Genomic DNA, 21,468 nt, shown 5'->3' on the forward strand with positions numbered 1-21,468 from the left:
TCAGAGTCTCACCTTCAGATGCACTGCCGTGAGGCGATGGTGGTGACCATATAGTGAGAGAAAGGAAGGGAATGGCGTCAGGGATAGCGCTATTTGATATTATCTAATTTAGTCAAACTAGATTGTTAGCTTCTAGATTATTGACAAGACTTCAGTGTGAGTGGAATCTTCTCATTCTCATGGGGGGCACCAATTCAATTTGAAAGGGTTTTCATATTGGCGTTGACGAATTTAATAGCGAAAACTTAGTTTCTTCTTTAATGTCCATTTTGGCACTTAACGCCATAAACTAAGTTCATCCCACGGAGCTCCGTTCGTGGCCACCGAGGTTTGCTTATTCACGGATAAGCTCATGGTTGCTACAGCTAGCCGCTCTGATTTCTCGGCTTACAGGCTCTACCATGAGGTGGTTGTGGTGGTGGTGGTGGTCATTATATATGTATTCATGCAGAAGGGGATGAAGCGCATTTGACCCGCTCGGGTATGGGGCTCTCCACCCGACCCTGCTGCTGAACATGGGATGCGTGCGTCAGACGCTGGAGAAAGTGCGTCGGCGAGTTAGAAGCAATGATTGACGAGGCCGTGAAGATCGGCGAATCTCTATTGAATGAGGGTATTGGACAACCTGGCGCCACACCATGTCCCGCTAGTCACCTCACCAGTTTGTACAAACGTCTGTTCTATATATATATATATATATATATATATATATATGTATATGTATATGCTGTCGCTGACGTTGGATGCGTGCGTATAAATCATACCGATGGGGATTTTGGATAGGTGAGTGAGAACAAGAGAAGAATTGCGTCGTCTGTACAGACTTGCCAATCCCACTTTCATGTATAAACGAAATTGAAGTGTATCTCTTTCTGTCAACGAAAAGAGAGTATTTTGTGACTTCCGCCGAATTCATTAACATCTATCTGCATGAGCAAGGAATGTCGGAGCATATGGGTAGTCGAGCGAAGAACAAGTGATGAATGATGCTGTGCTGATTTTTCTGGCCATTTGCAGTATGCATTGGGTAGTGAATGTTTAATGCACCACATTAGCTTCCCCACAATGAACATATTGTCTTTGCTTCAAAGTATTGGGTTGATAGCCCATATTTAGTTCAAGGTGGATCGGACTTTATCAGCCTACGGTTCACCTCTTCTTAACATAATCTTAATTTATATTAGGGAAGTACGGTGGCTATAAAAAAAAGATAAAAAAAAAACAGTAACGAGGTGGTTTTTAGTAACCACGGGATTCCAAAGAAAATGAGAAGAACAAGACAGAAAATAAAGAAAAAGAAATGGAAGAAAACAAGGATAACACATAGTGACTGTTCTCAATCATCCAGTAGTGCTTTCATCTCAAGTTAGATCAGATCTACAGTAAATTCTTACTGTGATTACTTAGGGAGAATTAGGAATGATTTAGATATCGTACACAATGACGTGATCCTTGTATCCCAATTATTCTCTTGTGATTGTTGCTAGGGTTTTGGGCAAGAGATTGAGATTTGTATATTTATTATTATTATTATTATTATAGTGAATTATCTCTAGTTTGCCCCATGGTTTTTACCCTTCACATTGAAGGGGTTTGCCTGCTAATATTTATTCATATACAAAAAGTTATTTCTCTTTATATCCCATCAACTTGTATCAAAGCAGGGTTGTGGTGATTTAATTTTTGTATTTGAACATGGAGGCCAATAGTATTTCTCGCATGATTAGTTTGAATGGAAACAATTAGATGATATGGAAACCAAGAATGAAAGATATCTTGTATTGCAAAAATTTGTATGAACATTTACAAGGGGATAGTGCAAAACCCATAACTATGACAGATGATGAGTGAAAGAGGTTATATCGAAAAATAATTAGGTTTATTTGATAGTGGCTTAATAATATTGTCTTTCATCATGTTCCTATTGAAATTTCTGCATATTCTTTTCGAAAAATTTGGAAAGTCTCTATGAAAGAAAAACAGCTGGCAACAAAGCTTTTTTGATCAGAAAACTTGTGAACCTAAAATATAGAGAGGGTGCTTCTATTGCTGAGCATTTGAATGAAATGCATAGTATTACTAACCAGTTATCCTCTATGAAAATATCTCTTGATGATGAGTTGCAAGCATTGCTACTTCTCCGTTCATTACCAGAAAGTTGGGAGATACTAGTGGTTTCCCTAAGTAATTCTATGCTAGATGGTATTGTCACCATGAGTCAAGTAACAAGCAGTTTATTGAACGAGGAGTTGATAAGAAAGAATTCAGCAACATCTCAGAATGATTCACAAACACTTATCTCAGAGAACAGAGGAAGGTCAAAGTCTAGAAGCAGTTCACGCATAGATAGGAGCAAATCAAGATCAAGAAAAGATATTGTTTGCTATAATTGTGGTGAGAAAGGATATTACAAGAACCAATGTAAGCAACATAAGAAGAGCAAGAAAAATGGAAAAGAAGTGGAGTCTATAGAGTCAAAAGATAATATCACATTTACAGTATAAGGTGATGATTATTTGATTTTGTCTCATTCTGATGATATTTTTTCTTGTGTTTATCAGGATCTTAAGTGGGTGACTGACACAAGTGTTTCTTATCATGCTATACCACGGAGGGAGTTTTTTGCTACATAGGAAATTTTGGTGTTGTCAAGATGGGCGACTATGGCACAACAGACATCATTGGCATGAGTGGTATCCATTTAAAGACCAACTTTAGCTGCAAATTGGTGCTTAAGGATATGAGGCATGTGGTTGACTTTACTAGTCATAGGTACCCAGTAAACCAATCACGTAAGTGATGACACGTATGGCTTGACACAGAATCTTTTTGCTTATTATATTTTGACATTTATCACTTTATATTGATTGTTGCATATATACATGTATATATTGTGATGTCTTTGGATCTATGCAATAGGAATCAGATCGTGATGAGATCACGATAATGAGACTGATTCACCATTAAACACAGATCCTAAATAATCCCGGTCATAGGTTACTCAAAAGGTACAACGAGATAACCGGATAAACTGGTGTGCTGTATACCCATCCATATGATGGATATAACTAGTCTTATAGTTGCTTGTGTGGGGACACTAGGGATACAGTACAAGTGCTCATTGGAGAATGAGTTCACTGATTGATCCGCTTATGGAATGCTGAATGGTTGATGATGCTTTATTGTAACAGCGATTCCGTAGTCCTAGTGGTGTATCTGGTCCTTAGACTTGAGACACAAAGGATGTCCTGTATGAGTGCTCCGCTCTTTGATACCAGACTTATAGGTTTGAATGTCCCAGATCTAGTACAGCTAGTCATTGGGAGTAACAGTCGATCTTATGAGGGCTATTGAGTGTCGAAAGAGAATCATCCACTCTCGGCATCATGAGAGGAATATCCTATGTGTTCTTGCTCAGACAAATATCTGGCCAGGGTCATTCGGATTGAGAGAGAAAGAGTTCTCGGGAAGAATCCGATTAGAGAAAGACTCGAGTAAAAACCATATGGGTCTAACGGTACCATGCCCGATATACGGTCTCTGGAATATTACCTCAGTTGAGAAGATCACATACTCATCTGTAGAGTACCGTCGCCCCCAAGATTCCTCAACATATTTAAGCTTTAGAGGTGAACCACCTATGTTGACAAGTTACATAGATGCAGATATGGCAAGAGATATAGATACGAGGAAGTCCACATTATGATATGTACTTACTTTTGAAGGGGGAGCTATGTCATGACAACCAGATTACAAAGGTGTATTGCTCTCTCCACCATAGAGACAGAATATATTGCTGCTACAGAGGTTTACAAAGAAATGTTATGGATAAAAGAATTCTTACAAGAATTGAGACTTAAATTGGAAAACTATATAGTGCATTGTGATAGTTAGAGTGCTATCCATTGTTTCATTTGAAGTCAAAGCATATAGATATCAGATACCACTAGATTTGAAATGTATTTGAAGAGAAATTGTTGCAACTTCAGAAAATTCACACAGATGACAACGGAGCAGACATGTTGACAAAGAATTTACAAAAGAAAGACATGAGATATGCTGACAGATGGTCGACATGGCTTCACATTGAGAAGTCATGGGACAACCTCCCTTATGGGCTGAAGGGGGAGGTTGTTGGGTTGACAGCCCATATTCAGCCCAATGTGGGCTTTATCAGCCCACATCTCACATCCTCTTAACATAACCCTAATTTATATTAGAGGAAGTGTGATCGGACTATAAAAAGAGACAGAAAAATACAGCAACAAGGTAGTTTTTGGCGAGAGACTATTCTCAATCATCTAGTAGTGCTTTTATCTCAGGTTAGATCAGATCTATATTAGATTCTTAGTGTGATTAGTTGAGGAGAATTTGGGAGGATTTAGATATTGTGCAACGTTATCCTTGTATCACATTTATTCTTTTGTGATTATTATTAGGGTTTTGGGCAAAAGATTGAGATTTATATATTCATCATTATTATAGTGGATTATCTCTACTTTACCTTATAGTTTTTACCCTTCATACATAAAAGTTATTTTTTATATATATCTTTATATTTTATTTAATTATGATTCATTTAATTTCGTTGTATGTTATGACATCATAATATTTGTTTACCCTTCGTACACCCACGTTGCTGTATATTAGAGGAGGTACCATGAGTGCTTTCAACTAAAGCTAATAATTATGAGTGCCTTCAACTGAAGCTAATAATTATAGGAGCTTAGCTGAAAGCTGAAACGCCAAAGGGTTTTAAAAGCTATAGGACATTTATTGCTTTAGTTAACATTATCTTTGAATGTGGTGGTCTTGAGAGAGATGCTTCTTAATCATTAATTGTTCCTGGAGCGGAAATGAGTAATGTGGTAGGTGTAGTGCTGCTACCGATGAGTCACAATGTATATCTATGAACATTTCAGGAAAGCTCCGGCTAGCCGTGCGACGTGCAAACCTGTTGATCTATGTACGACTTCCATGTAGAACAACATGAGCAACAAGAGATAGGTTGTAGATCGCCATGCATGTACAACTGTTCCTTAAAAGCAGGTGGAGGGAGGATGGTGGCAGTCATGCTAATTATGGACAAACTTCATCGTCTCTTCGGTGAAGGCCGGTAGATGTTCCTTTTGAACACATCGTGTCAGCAACCTCACGCCCTGCTTCGGCTTGGACGGCTGCAGGTAGATGCAGGAAGCGATGAAGTTGCTGTCGTCATTCAACGGTGCGACATGGATCGGCTCTCCCCACCCATAGTTCACTTCTGAGAACCCCACCCGGCTCCAATCCGACACCACCAGCGTCCCGTACTCCAGCGGCACCTTGTACGGGTCGTCCTCCGCGTCCCCCATCATCCAGTCCAAGAACTTGGCGGACATCCTCTCCTTGGCGTCTCGTATCAGCTCGATCACCTCCACCGGCGAGGAACCAGCGATGGTCCCGGCGGTCGTCTGGATCCCCATGGGGTACACGCAGTTGCCGTAGAAGCCTTCCTGCGGCAGCACCTGGCGCAAAAGGTGGCGGGTGTTGGCGGCGAAGCCGAGGTGCACGTCGGCGTGGGGGTCCAAGCCTATCGCCCGCGTCCGGGACTGCCAGATCATGGCCGTGACCACGTCGAAGGCGGAGCACTTCTGGCCCGTCTCCCTCCAGAACTGGTTCTTCACCGCGCTGATATGGTCGGAGGAGACGTCGAAGACGGAGGTCTCGAAACGGAAGGAAGCGAGGGAGGGTGCGTGTCCTCGCGATAACTTCGGCGGACTGGGGATGGCGTCCCTGCACCAGACTGGATCGACGACGAGACGAGCGTGGCCTCTTGCGATCTCGGCGACCGCTTGCAAGAACTGGGCTGCTCCGAGGCCGTCGAACACTGTGTGACTGAATCTGATGCCCACTGCGAACCCACCGCATGTGAACTCCGTCACCTAACGCAACACATGGCATTCAAAAAGGTCTTGAGTTGAATCATTCGACCAAAACGACCTTTATGCGTTCGATATTGGATCAAATCAGTGTCATAATCTCCCAAATAAATTTAGCTTTTTGCCGCTTGTTATTGAATCAGAGAGAGACTCGAATGACAAACAACAATGCACAGTGTTGCTTTTTTTTGGTAGACGTGATGATTGCAAACAATGTCACGTTCGGGTCGTGAAAACCATCTGTCCAATTTACGTAAAGCATGCAGAATCACATGAGCCTGATGGCTTCTCTACAGTTCAGTCGGCAGTAGCACAGGAAGAGTAAAAGCTTAACACCGCTACTAGCTAAGCAGGGAGTCTTAGGGAAAACGCACATTGATTGGTACGTACGTACCTGCATCATGAAGATCAAGTCTTCCTCGTTCACGTCAGGGGGAGCAAAGGGGATGAGCTCCTTCTTGGGCAGCAGGAGAGGGCGCTCCAGGTTGTTAACATCTTTGAGACTGCAATCCACGGAGGCGTCGACGAACCACACGCCGTCGCCGGTGCAGGCGACCTCGGGCTCGCCGGGGATCGGTTCGACGATCCGCCCGGCGACGGGGTAGTAAGGGACGAGAGCACGGGACAGCGCCGCCCTGAAAGCCTTCGCCGGCTGCACGCCTTGCTTGAACACTAGCATCAGGTCGACCAGGATCCTGACCACTGCGGTGCGGTCCATGCAGGAGAGCGGGAGGTGGCCCGACGGCGTCGGCTCGGCGGCGGCCACGAGCTCCGGGGCCAGCTTGTTCACGGAGAAGCTCATTGTCGCTGCAGCTACTATAGATGTCGCCCGTGACGAGATGGCAATGAATCTATATATATATGGATGGGGCACTGAACTCTACGCGAGTTTGATGAGCATGGGATGCGTGCCTTCGTATACATCATATTGTTGGGAAATGTGTGGGTGGGTGGATGAGAAAGACATGCGAATCTCACTGTATATTTAATCTGAATCGAAGTTTGTGTCCTTTGCTCGACGAGAGGATTATGTTATGCGTTGTGTCCTATATATTCACTAATAATCACACGCTTTCAAAGACATGCATGTACAAAAGTACTCAATGGAAATCTAATCAGCCAAGGTATAAAGTTAGAGACTTGGTTTTTGGTCCTTGTTTCACTGAAAGGAGTACTTTTTACCCAAAGCCAGTCATTGGGTCATTCCAATACTTGGCATTAGTTCTTTAGTTTGCCTTCAGAGAGCTTTTGGCTTGATCTGTATCTTTTGTGGTTGCATGCAGTACACTTGTGTCTCCAATAATGATTCCTAATTATTATTCTTGGAGGTGAAGCTATAAAGAAGAGGAACAATAGTGAATGATGAATGTGGTAGGTATGGTGCTGCTGCTGATCATGGCATGGGCCAAACACCCATGCCAAGCTCACCGTGACACGTCGAGGTAGACCCCTCGGCAGCCTCGATAGACAATAGAGTTTGTGGCCGAGCCAAACCTAGTGGGAATTTTGGATGATGATGGTGGCGGTGGGAGAGTTTAGTGGCTCTGCAACTTCACTTTTTGGATAGAAGAAGGAAAAAGTAGAGAACAAAGCAGTGTTGAAGAAGGCGCTGATGTCTGACATCTTGTAGCACGTTTGTTTGTGTCGGTTTCTTTCTTCATTGCTATCTATTCGGGAAGCATAAGATATTAAAATTATATAATTTTATTTAATTAATTAAAATATATTATAAATATAATTAAATATTAATTATGATTATCGATCTATAAAAAAATTATGATAAAATTTTTTTAAAAATAATCTTGATAGGAGAAACTCTCATAATTACTTATTCTATATCCTCTACTCTCATTTATAAAAGAATAATATATCTTAGGAACTTAAAAGTGAAAAATATAAATACTTATCATTATTAGAGATTATATATTTTCTCTCATATTCTCTTTCTTCGTAATCTATGACTCATAATTATTCTTTAAAGGATAGAATGTATGTATAGTTCTCCTTACAAATCGATATCACATAGCTTTATGATGATATGACCACATATTAGAAAAAAAAACTTTCTGAATGATATCAAAAGGTATATATTATAAATTTGATCTATTGTAATTTGATTTCAGATTTTGATATTACAATAGCATAAGATGTTATATTTACAATTAGTATTAGAGTCATGTTTGTGAAATCAAATACTTTATATCTATTTTATTCACTTATAAATATATGTTTTCAATTTTTATTTACTATGCATGAACGATTCACTTGTATTGTTGATCTACTTTTCTATCCACCATCCTATCTCTTACTTGTGGATGATGTGAGGTTCCTCATGCTTGATTGATGGATTACTATCAACAGTTTACTATCTATAATAGTATTGTTAAGGGCGACAACCTTTGGAGGTCACCAACCTAATCACGAGCAATGACTGTGTACCTAGTGGAAGCACCATGGGGTGCGATAACCCTACAATGGCTATGTAGCTCTACTGCGAACCGTGGCTACAATAATACCATTGCAACAACACTTGCTGGCCATGACCGGTGTCAATTGGATGTTGAATGTCACAGTTCCCAATGGCTATGTAGCAGGATGCGTGGGCATAACCGTACATTGTGGTGACCATGGGGGTCGCCGTCGCCGATTGATGCATGTGTTGAAAATCTATTATAAGGTTAAGCCTATGCCAAATTAGATATTAGTTTTGTAATTAAAATATTGGGTAGATATTAAAGTTACTCAAGAATAAAAATAGTAAAAGATTGTAAAGAAAATAATAAGATATGTAGAAAAGACAGGATTATATGCTCATATATATGAAATTAGATTAACTTGAAATGATGATATTTTTTATGTACCGATTCTTTAAATTACCTTGATAATAGGAAATCCACTTTAGGATTTATATCTATGTCAGTTCGAGGGACAATTTACAGAAAAAAGTATATAAAATAATATATTATTATATTATTCATAATAGAAACTAATTTTTTGATATTCTTTGAGGCCATTAATCAAGCTTTGTGACTGTAAAATTTTATTTCATGACTTAGTATGGTTAGACTCAATTACCAAATTATTGAAAATACTTTGTGACATATTATAATAGTTTTCTTCTTTAAGAATGATAAGTGCTATTGTAGCTCTATGCATTATGGTAAAAAATACCTAAAAATAATTAATGTTAATTACGAACTTGAGTTCCATGTATTAATTGTTTGATCCATTCATTTATGTATTTGAAAAAATATGTTCTTATAATTGGGTTTATAAACAACATATAAAAGATATAGTAAAACATGTTTGAGTGGATATTATAATTGATATTCTTATTTATTTACTTAAAGTTATTTATTTCTGTTATACTATTTATATTTATGTATGTAGATTGAATATGATAGCAAAATTATCTTGATAAAATAAATTACAAGGGTCATTTTGGATTACATTAGGTAGGGCTAATAATATTGTGCCATATCAAAGAAAGTATGATATTAATTACATATAATCACTATGACTTGTATTAATCGTTAGACTTAATGTGACATTATGTTTATTAGATTTATTGACCTATTTTATAAAATTCTTATGCACATGTAAAATATTTTTTTAAAAAAATTAAAATCTAATTAAATAATTATTTTAAATAAAATTTTATTTTATTTATTATATTTCAAATCTATTTTATATCTTACTAATTAATGGACTAAGTGGGAGAATGTTATATTATGTAGCACTATTTAATTAGGTAAGATATATTATGGATATAATGAATTCTGATTATGGTTAACGATCAATAGAAAAAGAAGTCCAATTATAGTTAGATTTCCTAAGAGATTGATCGTGATAGAAGTGACTCTCCTAATTACTTATCCTAAGCCCTCTGTTCTTGCCTATAAAATAATAAAATCTCATAATGACTCAAGGTGTAGACATGTATATGTTCAAAGATCACAAATCTTCTCTAATCTCTTATTAGTCACATAAATCGATATCACTATAACTTTCAGATCCGATGACAGTTCAACCATATATTAGATAAAAACTTTTTGAATAATATCGAAAGGTATAAATCGTAAATTTGATCTATTATTATTTGATTTTAAATTTGAACATTAAAATTTTCATATAATAGTAACATAAAAACAATTTTTATACTTACACAAGGCATACCTACATCAAGGTGTGGGTCTCGCTAGTTGACCCATCATTACATCACCGTGATCAACTGTACAAGGGAACCTTTTGAAGGCATTACACACAAGCTCTCACTTTCGATGCACGCGAAACGATTCAACAAGCAAAATAACATCCCGGTTTACCTCACGATGGATGAAAATATTAATATTAACTTCAACTTAGATCTTTTGATCTTGGTACTAAGGGATCATGACAATTGATATTATAATTAAGCCAGAGTGCAGTTGCTGTTTTTACCTTTCATCTTTCCACAGCTTAGTTCTAAAACAGTCGATAAACTTCAATTATGGAGCTAATATACATGTACATATTAGATAAAGATTTTGGAAGTCCAACCGGAAATAACTACAACCTATAGATTCCAGCCTCCGTACCACCGCATTTATAGGGAGCAATTTGGCTCACTCTTTACCATGGTCTTCTATGCTCATCTTCCCGACCAAGGTCGATCGAGTGGTCTTGCCATCATTCCGCAGCTGCTCTTTCCGGTCCAGATTCTAACTGGCAATATTAAAGTTATACGAAGGATGACTTTTAAGCTCACATCACTTAGTCAACCCTTATGATACTAGGAGATCAGCAAGAAAGAGGAGGTACCGAGATCGGTTTTGTTGCGCCACACCTTAAACAGAGTCATTCCAAATGATCATATGATCCAGAATTGTGATCACGCTGACCCATCCAGCCATTTCCACCTTCTGAGCTGCTGCAGGCTTGTTTTGGGAGGATGTTGTTTGCTAGATCACCAGTCAAGCTCATCTGTTGGACTTCCTGTGGTGATAGTATCTTAATGCACTGTACGCAGTTCACAAATTCCCTGCACATTGACAATCCCATGTCACCCTCGCATGAAAATTCTATGGAAAACCATTTTAGACTCAGATGCTCCCTACATCACTTCTGGAACTTAGTACTCGATGAAAGGAACTACGCATAAAGATGTTACGACTTACTCCCATGGGTCGTCACCAACAAGCAGAACATCTTTCTCATGATCAACGTAGACGAGCTTCCAACCAATTTTCTGCAGATCTTCGAGCTGTCCTATACTGAACATGCGGGCAATATCATGTTTGAGCTCATCATAGCCTGAATAACGAGTAATATCTATTGACCTGCCAACAGCTCCACGCTTGTGAACCTAAAAATGGCACAATTTAGGTTTGCTTTGAGAAAAATGGAAATGATGAACACCAGCTATCACCATGAACAAATTTATAAACATGAAGTAGAAAACATTCAAAATCATAAATTCATCCGATGGTCTGCTTTATAATCTAGTCATAGAAGTGGTATCATTTAACATATATTTCCAACAAAATCAGGGAAACAACAGGTATTTACATGTCTGTCATTTCACACAAAACCAGAACAACAAAGATTGAGGCTACTACTAGTAGTGCTAATATATGGGACTTTAACCTTAAGCCATATATTTCATAAAGCCTTTTGCACCAAAAGAATAATTTGGAAAACAGTCTTTTGATGTATATGATAAAATATTTCAGATACTCCTAGAAGGTCTTGCTTAAACTTGAAGTAGTTAAATATTAGGTCTTCATCAGTAGGTAGATTTGGCAATCGTTTCTCTTGCTAGTAACTAAAAAGCAGTAGTTCACTTTTGTTTCAAGGTGCTAAGAAGAATTAATTGTGAAATATATTTGAACCAAGCAGAGTAGGATGGATCAAAATTTTCCCATTCGACTATGGAGGTATAATAATTAGCTTCCCACTTGACAGCAATGATATCATAGCATGTGTATGTGAAACCACAAACCTTGGTGTAAGTCCGCATTCGCTGAAGAGGTGGTGCAGGTGCCCAGCAACTTGCATTTAATAAGCTATTCTCATTGATTGTCGAATCAATAGAATTGAAAGCCAGGTCCGGAACGCCAAATGAATGAGAGACCAGTGAAGACGATAGCTCTTGATGAACATCGTTTGAGATATTGTAGTTTGAGATCATATTACCGGGAATGTGATTCTGGTACTTCTCTGAAGCAATGCTAGTCGCTAGTGATGCATCAGTTGCAGTAGCTATGCCCAATGGTCCATTAACGTTGACCCCCATAAGGGCACTGCTCCTTGGATCTGTGCCATGGACATCATCATCCGGAGGGATATCTCTAAGCATCGATGGCTGGTTGAAAGATGTTAATGGGAAGGTTCCAGTCTGAGAAAGACAAACCGAAGTAGCTGAAGAAGTAGTGTCCAGGTAATCCAGCTGGACGGCGTCGTTAATGTAAGCTTGAGGATCCACAGCTCCCTGAGATTGCACCTTGGAAATTGGCACGGAGGGTTTCAGGTCCCGTACAGCTTTAGGCAGCTCCTTAGCTATGTTAAGGGTTGCAACTGAAGCTTCAAAGGAGCATGGACTGAGCATAGTAACTAGTTGATTCTTTTCTGTCGACACAGGGTTACACAGACGAGTCCAATTTAAAGTTGACTGAGGAAGAACAACACCATTGTTTGCTGAAGGTGATGTAGAGCAAGATGGGATGTCATCTGTAACCACCGAGTGTGCACCTCCAGTAGCTAACAAAGAGCTGCCATTAGCAAAGATCGGATTGGTTGCTGAAGTTGCAGGCAAAGTTATTCCAGGCAAGTCGGCTAGTAGAACTTGCTGCTGCTGAAGCTTCTGCTGTGACTGGGACTGCAAGGATTGCGGCAGCTGGACACCCGGTGAAGTGATCTTTGCACCTTGTCGAGGAGTAACATGTGGCTGAGCCAATGAACGGGGGGAGTCCAAAAGTTGCTGTGATACTTCAAGCAGCGTTTTCTGCTGCTCTTGAATTTGATGTAATTGGGTTTCCTGGACTTTTGGTTGTGACAATAATGAGGGTTGCTGCTGTAGCTTCTGCACGAGCTGAAACTGAATTCGAGGATCAGACACTTGTAATTGCTTGTTTGGTTGGTTTGCGATATCGACAGGTATCCTACTCTGCTGCTGCTGGAGTGGAACTGGTTGCTCAGGTCTTTGTGGCTGGGTTTGCAGGAGGCTGGTTTGTAATACCTGGGGGTTCTGAATCACCGGACATTGCTGTTGAATTGAAGGTTGGACAAGTGACTGAGATTGAAGAAGACTGGCCTGGTTTTGGGTCAAGGGAGATGCTTGGGTGAGCATGTGTTGCCTCTGCTGTAGACTGAAATCTTGAAGTTGCTGCTGTGGTCTGCTAACAACACTGGATTGGTTCAGAGAGCCGGACAATTTAGGTAATTGCTCGACTTGGGATTGCCGAGGCAATCCAAGAGCACCAAAATGTATATTATTCTGCTGCAAAATCTGAGCCTGCAGATGCCTTGAGAAGTCACTCGATCCAAGGTTTTGTACAACAGGTCCACTCAAGGAGCGCAGGCATTCATTCTGCATGGCTGAGTTAGCTAGTGAGGGATTCTGCTGCATGCTCATCCATTGAGCTAAGCTTAGACCAGGCATTATAGCATTCTGAGATTGAGAATCCTTTATGCAGATCTCCTCGTTAAGCCAAGGGATTGCCCTCTTAAAAAGATTTTCCATTTCTGATGACTCATCGTCTGCAAAATTAGCAGTTAAATCAGTATTCTAGCTATTTCATAACACAAACTATAGATATGAAATTGCAGTTTCTCTACAACTGTCCTTCCTTTTTCAACTAAATCCAAACATAGAAATCCAGTGTTCACCCCTCCCCAGCCAAAATAGTTTTATGAAACTTTTTGCAAATTTATTCTGTAGAGTAGTTCGATTCAAGCTTGCTGAAAATTCTCTGATGATTTAGTTCACTCGTATACAATATTTATTAATATTTTTCTCTCTATAAATACCTGGAATACCTGGTTGTCTAGGACGCTTCCGAAAAAATGGTGGAGGGCAGATAAAGAAAGGTGCTGCAATGGGCTCAATGTTCCATATGGAGACCCTACTGGGCCTCTCACCAGCTGCGCACTCATCCCACCCCACCTGTTGGATCAATAAAGCATTGTCAGAAAGAAACAAAATTGGAGGAAAAAAGTCATTGGATTCATCAAGTAAAATGAACTTGTGACTGATATTACTCAATTGAGCTTTAAATAAACTGCTTAATTGAAAATGAAAATCAACCTTCAAATTACGCCATTGTGAGTTCTTCCACCTAACAACATCCAGATCACTTATCTCTGTGATTGTACCCATGTACCTGCAAGGTTTAGGAAGTAACTACTCTGCAAAGCTAGTTAAGTTGATGAGACCTCGCCACAAAGTGGTGTAGATGTAAAAGGTCAAGTTCATGAGGGAATCAGTCCTCGATTAAGTACCAGAAAATAAATATAATTTGCTTTAGTGGAGTATTATAGAATTAAAACGAGATGTCCATTTGGTTGCAGTCATCATGTATCAAAAGTGGTTAACATGACATAATCAGATAGTAGTAGTATAATACCTCCTTGTTCCTGATTCTTCAGTTTCGAACATCATGCGGAAGCGCATGCCAAGAGATACTTGATTGCTGTATATTGCCTTCTGGTACTTAGCAAAAGGAATGACAAATTCTGAAGGACTAGTCCTGCAGATAAAAAGGTGAGCAAAGCCATAGTAAATAGTTTAGAAAAGATGCAGTTAAACTATCGAAGATAAGCCTTGCCGACACTAGACAAATAAAGAAATTAAAATTAAAACCTTGGATTATAGAATACAGTGAAGGGACTATTATTCGCAGCAGCATGAGCTGCTGCAGCAAGAATTCCAATATGCATGCTGTCACTCGACAGGACTGATGATGATAGGTTAGTAGGTTGCCTGTTAGCACGTCTGATGCCTAAAAGCAGTTGTTGTTTCTCATCCCTGCTCACAAAGACGACAAAAGAAAGCACATTAGGTTTATAGAGCAATGACAAATTTAGAGTCCACTATGAAAAAGAATGTAGAACTCAGAGAAAATGATTGATGAAAAGTGGGGAAATAGTAAGAATAAAATGAAAGAAATGTAAGAAATCATGTGCTTACAAGTGAAGAAGGAAAAACATGAAAGGACTGATCATTAGCTATTTAGGACTGTAACTAATTACTGACTAAACTACGTGCTTTACAGCTTACATAAACAAGAAAAAAATTGGGTTTGAATTTTTGCTTCGTAAGAGAAACTACTCGAAGGAAAACCATTGTACCTAATAAATAAGACAGAATCACCAGCAAAGAGCCTCTTTCCACTCACAAATAGGCTCCAACCAGTTGTAAGTAAGTGCCTTTTTGGCTGACCTGATATCACACGTAGACAAGATAATAGTATCAAAAAGGCATAGTAGAAGAAGAAATATACGAGTAAATGAATTAAAAAGAATCAATGAGAAAGTAGGCATACTTCAGCAGGTAATCAAATTGTTTCGTTGACAAGAAAAGATGATTAGACTCAAAACACCAATAAAGAACTTCTAACGTATCATTCCAATTGACTTAATTGCTTACCTCGATAGATATGGCGGAAGGTCCATAGATTGTCATGCAAGTCTCTGGCCTGCAATTCTTGAGCAGGTGGCTGCATCGAGAAATCCTAAGTCATGCAAAATTGACGTTTGTTAAACAACTGCCATAATCTTGAATCATATGCAGAGGGTTGTGGGTAACAATAAAAGTTGCATACAAGTGGCGGAAAAATCTTTTCTGCAGCACGACGAGGAACAGAGAAACCTCCATGAGTGCTTGTATCACTTGCGGTAAGTGTTTTACAAAAGAATTCTGTCTGAGGCCTTGTCTGTTTCAAAGCTAGATCTGATGTCTGCAATGCCTCTTTATCATACTGGAGAGCACAAACAAATAACATTGTTGAGACTTGAGAATACACCCATAAATTTGTAGTGCAGGGTGCATTGCCAAATAGAAACAGGTATCATTCATTATTCTAGATAGACTAAAAGCATTAAGCACAGCTATGACTGAAATTTGCATTCCAAATTCAACATTAGAGCAAATTTCTTATATCGATAGAGAAAGATCTCCCACAACATAATTATTTTAATTAGCACATCTAGCATTAGATAATTGGTGCACTGAGCAAAGAGACTGGTTCTTATCGAATATAGTGACGTGGACATAGTGATGACAGAGGAAACCAGTCATAATAATGTTCTGAGCACCTCAAAGTTAAATTATCAGCTTGCTATATACATTGAGTTACATGGTGAAGGATAACTGAAGCATCTATTGAGAAAAGAACAATGACATTCACTCACCGTATTAACTGGCTGGAGGGTGATTTGAGCATAGACCTCATCTGTATCTGGATCTGCCTAAAACATTTTTTAACATAAAAGAACGTCAAAGGTGATCAACGAACGTGCTTATATGTTATCATCTATAAAGAACAAGACAGAGAAAAAGGTGAAACATACATGCAGAGTAACATTGTGAAGAAGGCATATCAATTTCGAAGGAAGATTTGGGTAGTTTGGAATGTGAGCATCAATGTCCTTTTGCATGGAAGCTGCAACCTGATGGTTAAAAATGATATTATATTCTGCACATAGTTGCCAAAAATATTTTGTTGACAATCATCAATACAAAAATTAGAAATCTTTATCTTGTTTCCAGAAGCAATGATGTCTCAAGCAACATATTTATAAATGGTTCATTTACCAATACACCATGGTAGATCCTAGACCTAAAAGAGCATAGGAAGAGAAGTAGGCGTGCTTTATTTTCAGTTTTCCTTGATGTCAATCGAACTTAATATAACAGAAGTTAGCAAGAAAATTACGACTTTAACAAATAATATTCAGCTTGAAAGAGGCTGCAAGTGCCAACACCAAGACCAAAACACTTCCATTAGTGGTAGGAAAGTGATGTATCACAAGTATCCAGTTTCAAACAAAATATAACAATTATATTTTCGTTTGGTAGTCAAGTAGAAGCAGAAGCAGCTAGAATACTGAGAGAAAATGAACTTTTAATTTTCTATCAGTAGTTGTTACATGTCAGACTTTGTAGAGAAAAAAGTTGTCATGATATGTAGAACTGGCACTTGTGGTATTGGAAATAACTAATTGAGAGTACAGAATAATTCTATAAAAAAAGCTTTAGGAAAGACACAACATGATGTTGTCAACCAGTACAGCTAAGCACAGGAGGCTACTGAACAGTCATAACGAGTGTCTCCTCCATAGTAAATGATTCATAGAGTTGATCCTTGTGGACCATAAGTGATACATGTAATACGCTCTTGAGATGTATTCCTTACTATACAACAAAACTTATGCATCATTGGTTGGATTTCAGCAACCAGGACTTCATGAAGACAAGGGTAATCACGCAAATCTTCATCTTCCTAAATAGAAAGTAATTCCTAGGTGGGCTACCTGACAGGAAACCCACCGTAAGGAATTAGAGAGACACATGCTAGATCTTCATTCTGACGAAACAGAAACTGAAGCCAAATCTTCTTTCTAGGTCTCCAAGGACCAAGAAATGGCTTCAGCTTACATTGTTTGAGACACTATTTAGATGAGGAAAGCTGCCAAATAATTACCATATGTGAAACCCAGTTCATTTTGCTTGTCCTTAGACCTACTCATTTTATTAGCACCTAAATAACAAAAGCAAAGTGGAAGAAAAGGTGCTTAAATGATTTGTAAAGCATAGGAAAAGAACTAATCATATGAACAAAAAGAAGGAAACAGGAGATGAAGGTACATCTCATTGTCTACACTCTTTATTTTAGGCAAACTGGTCGAACTACCCAAATACAATTACGCAACATAGTAAAGTAATAGTAAAGGAGAATATTGCATTACAACTGAAAAGGACTGGGGAATAAGAAAAAGATCGATGAAAGAAGCCAGTTAGCTGAGTTGGTTCTTTGTACTCTACTTTGTTTGCATTCAGGTAATAAAATTCTCTCTTACTTACCAAAAGAAATAAAGAGAAGAGAAGCTCTGAGAAAGCTCTGTTGAAAAAGATGTTGCGGAGAACAAAGAAAGAGAAAAGAGAATGCAAAGGAGTGAGTTTTTTTATTTTCCTTTAATAAGATTAAAATATAAGCTTCCAGCTAACGAAAGAAGAGAAAACTTTCCATGCCTCCTAGGATTCCCAGCACCCAGAAAGCAACCAAGATGAATAACCCGTCCGAAGCTCAAGAAAGCAGAGATCGATGGTAAACCCTTGTGTTCTGCATTACCTGCTCGCTGTGGCCTTGGGGGAAGTAGACAACGAGGCTCCCCACCGGCGGGAGGGCTACCAGCGGTCCGGCGCACGCGTGCCATAGCTCCTTGTTGATCGTCGTTTTCTCCCCTGCCACCACCATTGCCACAAGTGTGAGCTCGACGAGCAACCCCAACCCTCATGAGGGCGGGAGCAAACTCACCTTCACAAGGGTTCCCCGCCGACGCGCCGTTCACGGGACCAATCATCATCCAAGCTGCAGAGAACTCGACCACGGCCGACGATGACGCCACTCACCCTTCGGCCACCCCTTCCCGCCGCGTCATGGTCACAATAACCGACGCATCAGCCTCCTACGGCTCGACGAGACGGAGGACTACGGAAGGATAGCTAAGTGAGAGAGAGAGGGTGGGGAATCGAGCACCGCCTGGGACGGGATCCGATCTCCCGGATTCCGGCACGCTAGGCCGGTGTGCCGGCAGCCGGGAGAAGAAGGAGACCTGAATGGGGAGGCTACCGGCGAGGGATTCGGCCGCGCGAGCGGTCTCCCGGCACTCCACGGACCAAATAAGAAGTGCAGACGAGAGAAGGAAAAGAGAGCTCTCTAAGTAATATAGAAAAAGGGGTAAATGTCAAATTTATCATTTATTCCCTGTAACCGTTCGTATTCTCTTTTTAAGTCCTCTATTTAATAAAATATAATATCCACACACAAAACTATTTACAAATTATATTTATTTATATATATATATATATATATATATATCCCATAAATAACTTTGAGATGATTGATATGTGAATCACATGAAAGAAAATTACATATACAAAATATTTCACGATAATTTTATTTTTGTAAGGGCGTGTATGACATTTTAATTCTGGGACGGTTGTAATTTTAGTCTAACGAGGGGCTTGTAACAAAAGTTGGCTGAAAACGGCGACGGGTAACCACCTACTCCCACCCGCTTTGTATGGGCTTCGGAGCCCGTTCGGACGGAATTGCCCCTCTCACTGAATCATGCAATCCTGCGGTCCACAGCGCACCGGCCAGATATAACCGCATCCTGCCACGTGTGAACGCAAGTGTGGGAACCCTCTTGAGGCGGCTCTCCGGTCTTTTTAATTTTATTTTACTAAAAATTATAAATCATTTTCTGGGTTGAAATTTATTTTTCCATATTTATTTTTCCTTAAAAATTTTTTTATATATATTTTAAATTTATTTTTTAAGTGATTGTTGATGGTACGACGAGAATATAATGATTAATTAAAAAACGTGACTAGTAGTCTGGAAACGGATCGTACACAAAATAACATCCACCTCGATTTGTCTCCAAGTTGGATGTTTTCATGGGAGATTATTTCTTTAAAGAATATAATTTTCAAGTAAAAGAATATTATGATACATAATCTTGGCAACGTTCACCGATGTAAAAATCCCAAAATGGACGTATGCGTCCGAACTCACCTGTACCCTACTCCGGTAACAAGGGAATAATTTGGCAACCATCGGAGGGGCAAAAGAGTCAAATCGTACCAACGCCACTACGAACGCTTGCGTTCCGACGTCACGTGCCATATTCGTCCGGCACGACCCCGGCCCTTACGGAAAAGTAATGGCAGGCACGCGCTAATCCACGGTTACTATGCCGCTAAGCCGGTGGTTAAGCAAAACCCCACCTATAATGTGATTGGCGCTTAGTTAATTACGGCGCACCTCAACTCTGCGCCCCGTGACGTGGCATGGAAGCGGGCCCGTTCCCTTTTTTTTTTTTTTTTGGTATTATGAGAGGAAAATTATCCGAACTAATTATTTTAATATTATCTCGAAGCACGAGGGTGGGCCCCGGCCGTGTCCCGCGTCGGAAAGCTACGTGGTGGACCCGAGCGGTTGAATCAGACGTGGAAGATTCGACGGCCGTGATGGGGTCACCTCGGGTTCGCGGCCCACGCGTGCTCTTGTGGTCCTCGCGTGGGCCGGGTTTGGAAATAAGCCGGCTCCGGTCATCATATCGGCTTAACGAAATGAATTGTTTTGGGTTTCGTTTCGTTTCACGTGGAGGAACCGACGGCCGTGATGCGGTCAGGACTCCTCGGGTTCGCGGACCGCGCGTGCCCTCTGGTCCACGCGCGGGCCGTGTTTCGAAATAAGCCGGCTCCGGTCGTCATCGGCTAAAAAGCCGGTCCAATCTGGCTTCCAGAGAACGACGATGTCAATACGTATTGATAACGACCGATTAAGCATCTGAATCATAAAAAAGACCAATTAAGCATCGGAATAATTATCGTACAAAAGCCACCTAATATTTGGACACAAGAATGTGGAACTACAAAGAGAATAAACATATTTTTGAATTATTTTATTTGAGTTGGATTTGACCATGCGCAACAATCTCATGAGAAGTCTGTATGAGTCCAGCGACCACCCATCGAATGACTGCCTCCTATTGGATTCATTCATGGGCCCCACTAATCAAGGTAACGAGGTTGACGGCTGCAAACCCACCAATTATAGCATCCCACAGCAAGCCTATGATGGGACCCGCAACCTGTGATTGGTGCGCGTGGAGGCAAGCCAGTGGGTAGACGTCTGCGTCAGCAAGAATTCCGCCGTCATTGACGGAACACGGTTGAGGCGGCGACGGAAAGAACATGTAACCGAAGACCAATCGAAATCAGCCACGTCACGAAGCGACGCCATTTTCCTCGGCGCATCCCATCACAAAGATTCTACCATCCTTTCATCATTAATTCCTCATCACTTCGACTCAATTTCTTTTATTTTAATCAATCAACACAGATATGATTGCCATTAATTTGTTTCCTGTAGGCTTGTCGACTATGAATTTATCACAAATTATTCTTAATTGTTTTTTTTTGTACAAAAAAAAAACTTAAACTTGTCTATGAATTAAGTATATTAATAGAACATTATGGAAATAACAATGTGTTAACAATTTTGCTGAAAAGGGAGATAATCACCTATGTGGTGAGACCAAATCATCCAAAAACATGTGTTGATTCTCATTCTTTTATGACAACTTGATTAATATAATGAGTCCGTTTTAATGGTACTATTTGGAGATTATCTTTCTCTTTTGTTTTTTTCTTTCCTACTTGCATCCGACGAATCAATCTTCCATATTATACAATTATTATTGTCCTCCATCCCGCAATTTACATTGTTTTTTCTTTTAATTAATTCCATGTTGGGAATTAATTAGCTACACATCCTTA

General features: G+C 39.7%; 2 protein-coding genes across 5 annotated transcripts; both read right to left on the bottom strand.

The window, feature by feature from the left end:
- Positions 1-4,947: 4,947 nt before the first annotated feature.
- LOC103986679 (acyl transferase 5) lies at positions 4,948-6,805 on the bottom strand. The gene is made up of 2 exons (XM_009404750.3): positions 6,313-6,805; positions 4,948-5,921 (listed from the first exon to the last, which is right to left on the bottom strand). The coding sequence occupies exons 1-2, from the start codon at positions 6,718-6,720 to the stop codon at positions 5,076-5,078; spliced, it is 1,254 nt and encodes a 417-aa protein (XP_009403025.2). The 5' UTR covers positions 6,721-6,805; the 3' UTR covers positions 4,948-5,075.
- Positions 6,806-10,376: 3,571 nt separating this feature from the next.
- LOC135640221 (auxin response factor 19-like) lies at positions 10,377-18,800 on the bottom strand. Of its 4 annotated transcripts, none has more exons than XM_065154461.1 (15): positions 18,434-18,800; positions 18,248-18,360; positions 16,467-16,565; positions 16,308-16,364; positions 15,719-15,874; positions 15,544-15,628; positions 15,246-15,336; positions 14,758-14,922; positions 14,522-14,644; positions 14,203-14,278; positions 13,935-14,061; positions 11,899-13,655; positions 11,075-11,262; positions 10,719-10,938; positions 10,377-10,622 (listed from the first exon to the last, which is right to left on the bottom strand). In XM_065154461.1, exons 1-14 carry the CDS (start codon positions 18,480-18,482, stop codon positions 10,755-10,757), a joined length of 3,270 nt encoding a protein of 1,089 aa, XP_065010533.1. In that variant the 5' UTR covers positions 18,483-18,800; the 3' UTR covers positions 10,377-10,622; positions 10,719-10,754. The 4 variants fall into 4 exon arrangements, with proteins under 4 accessions (XP_065010533.1, XP_065010532.1, XP_065010531.1 ...); XM_065154460.1 differs by having other exon boundaries at positions 10,744-10,938; positions 13,926-14,061; XM_065154459.1 differs by having other exon boundaries at positions 13,926-14,061.
- Between the last annotated feature and the right edge of the window lie 2,668 nt (positions 18,801-21,468).

This window comes from Musa acuminata, chromosome BXJ3-6, assembly GCF_036884655.1.
Source record: "Musa acuminata AAA Group cultivar baxijiao chromosome BXJ3-6, Cavendish_Baxijiao_AAA, whole genome shotgun sequence".
Taxonomy (NCBI): domain Eukaryota; kingdom Viridiplantae; phylum Streptophyta; class Magnoliopsida; order Zingiberales; family Musaceae; genus Musa; species Musa acuminata.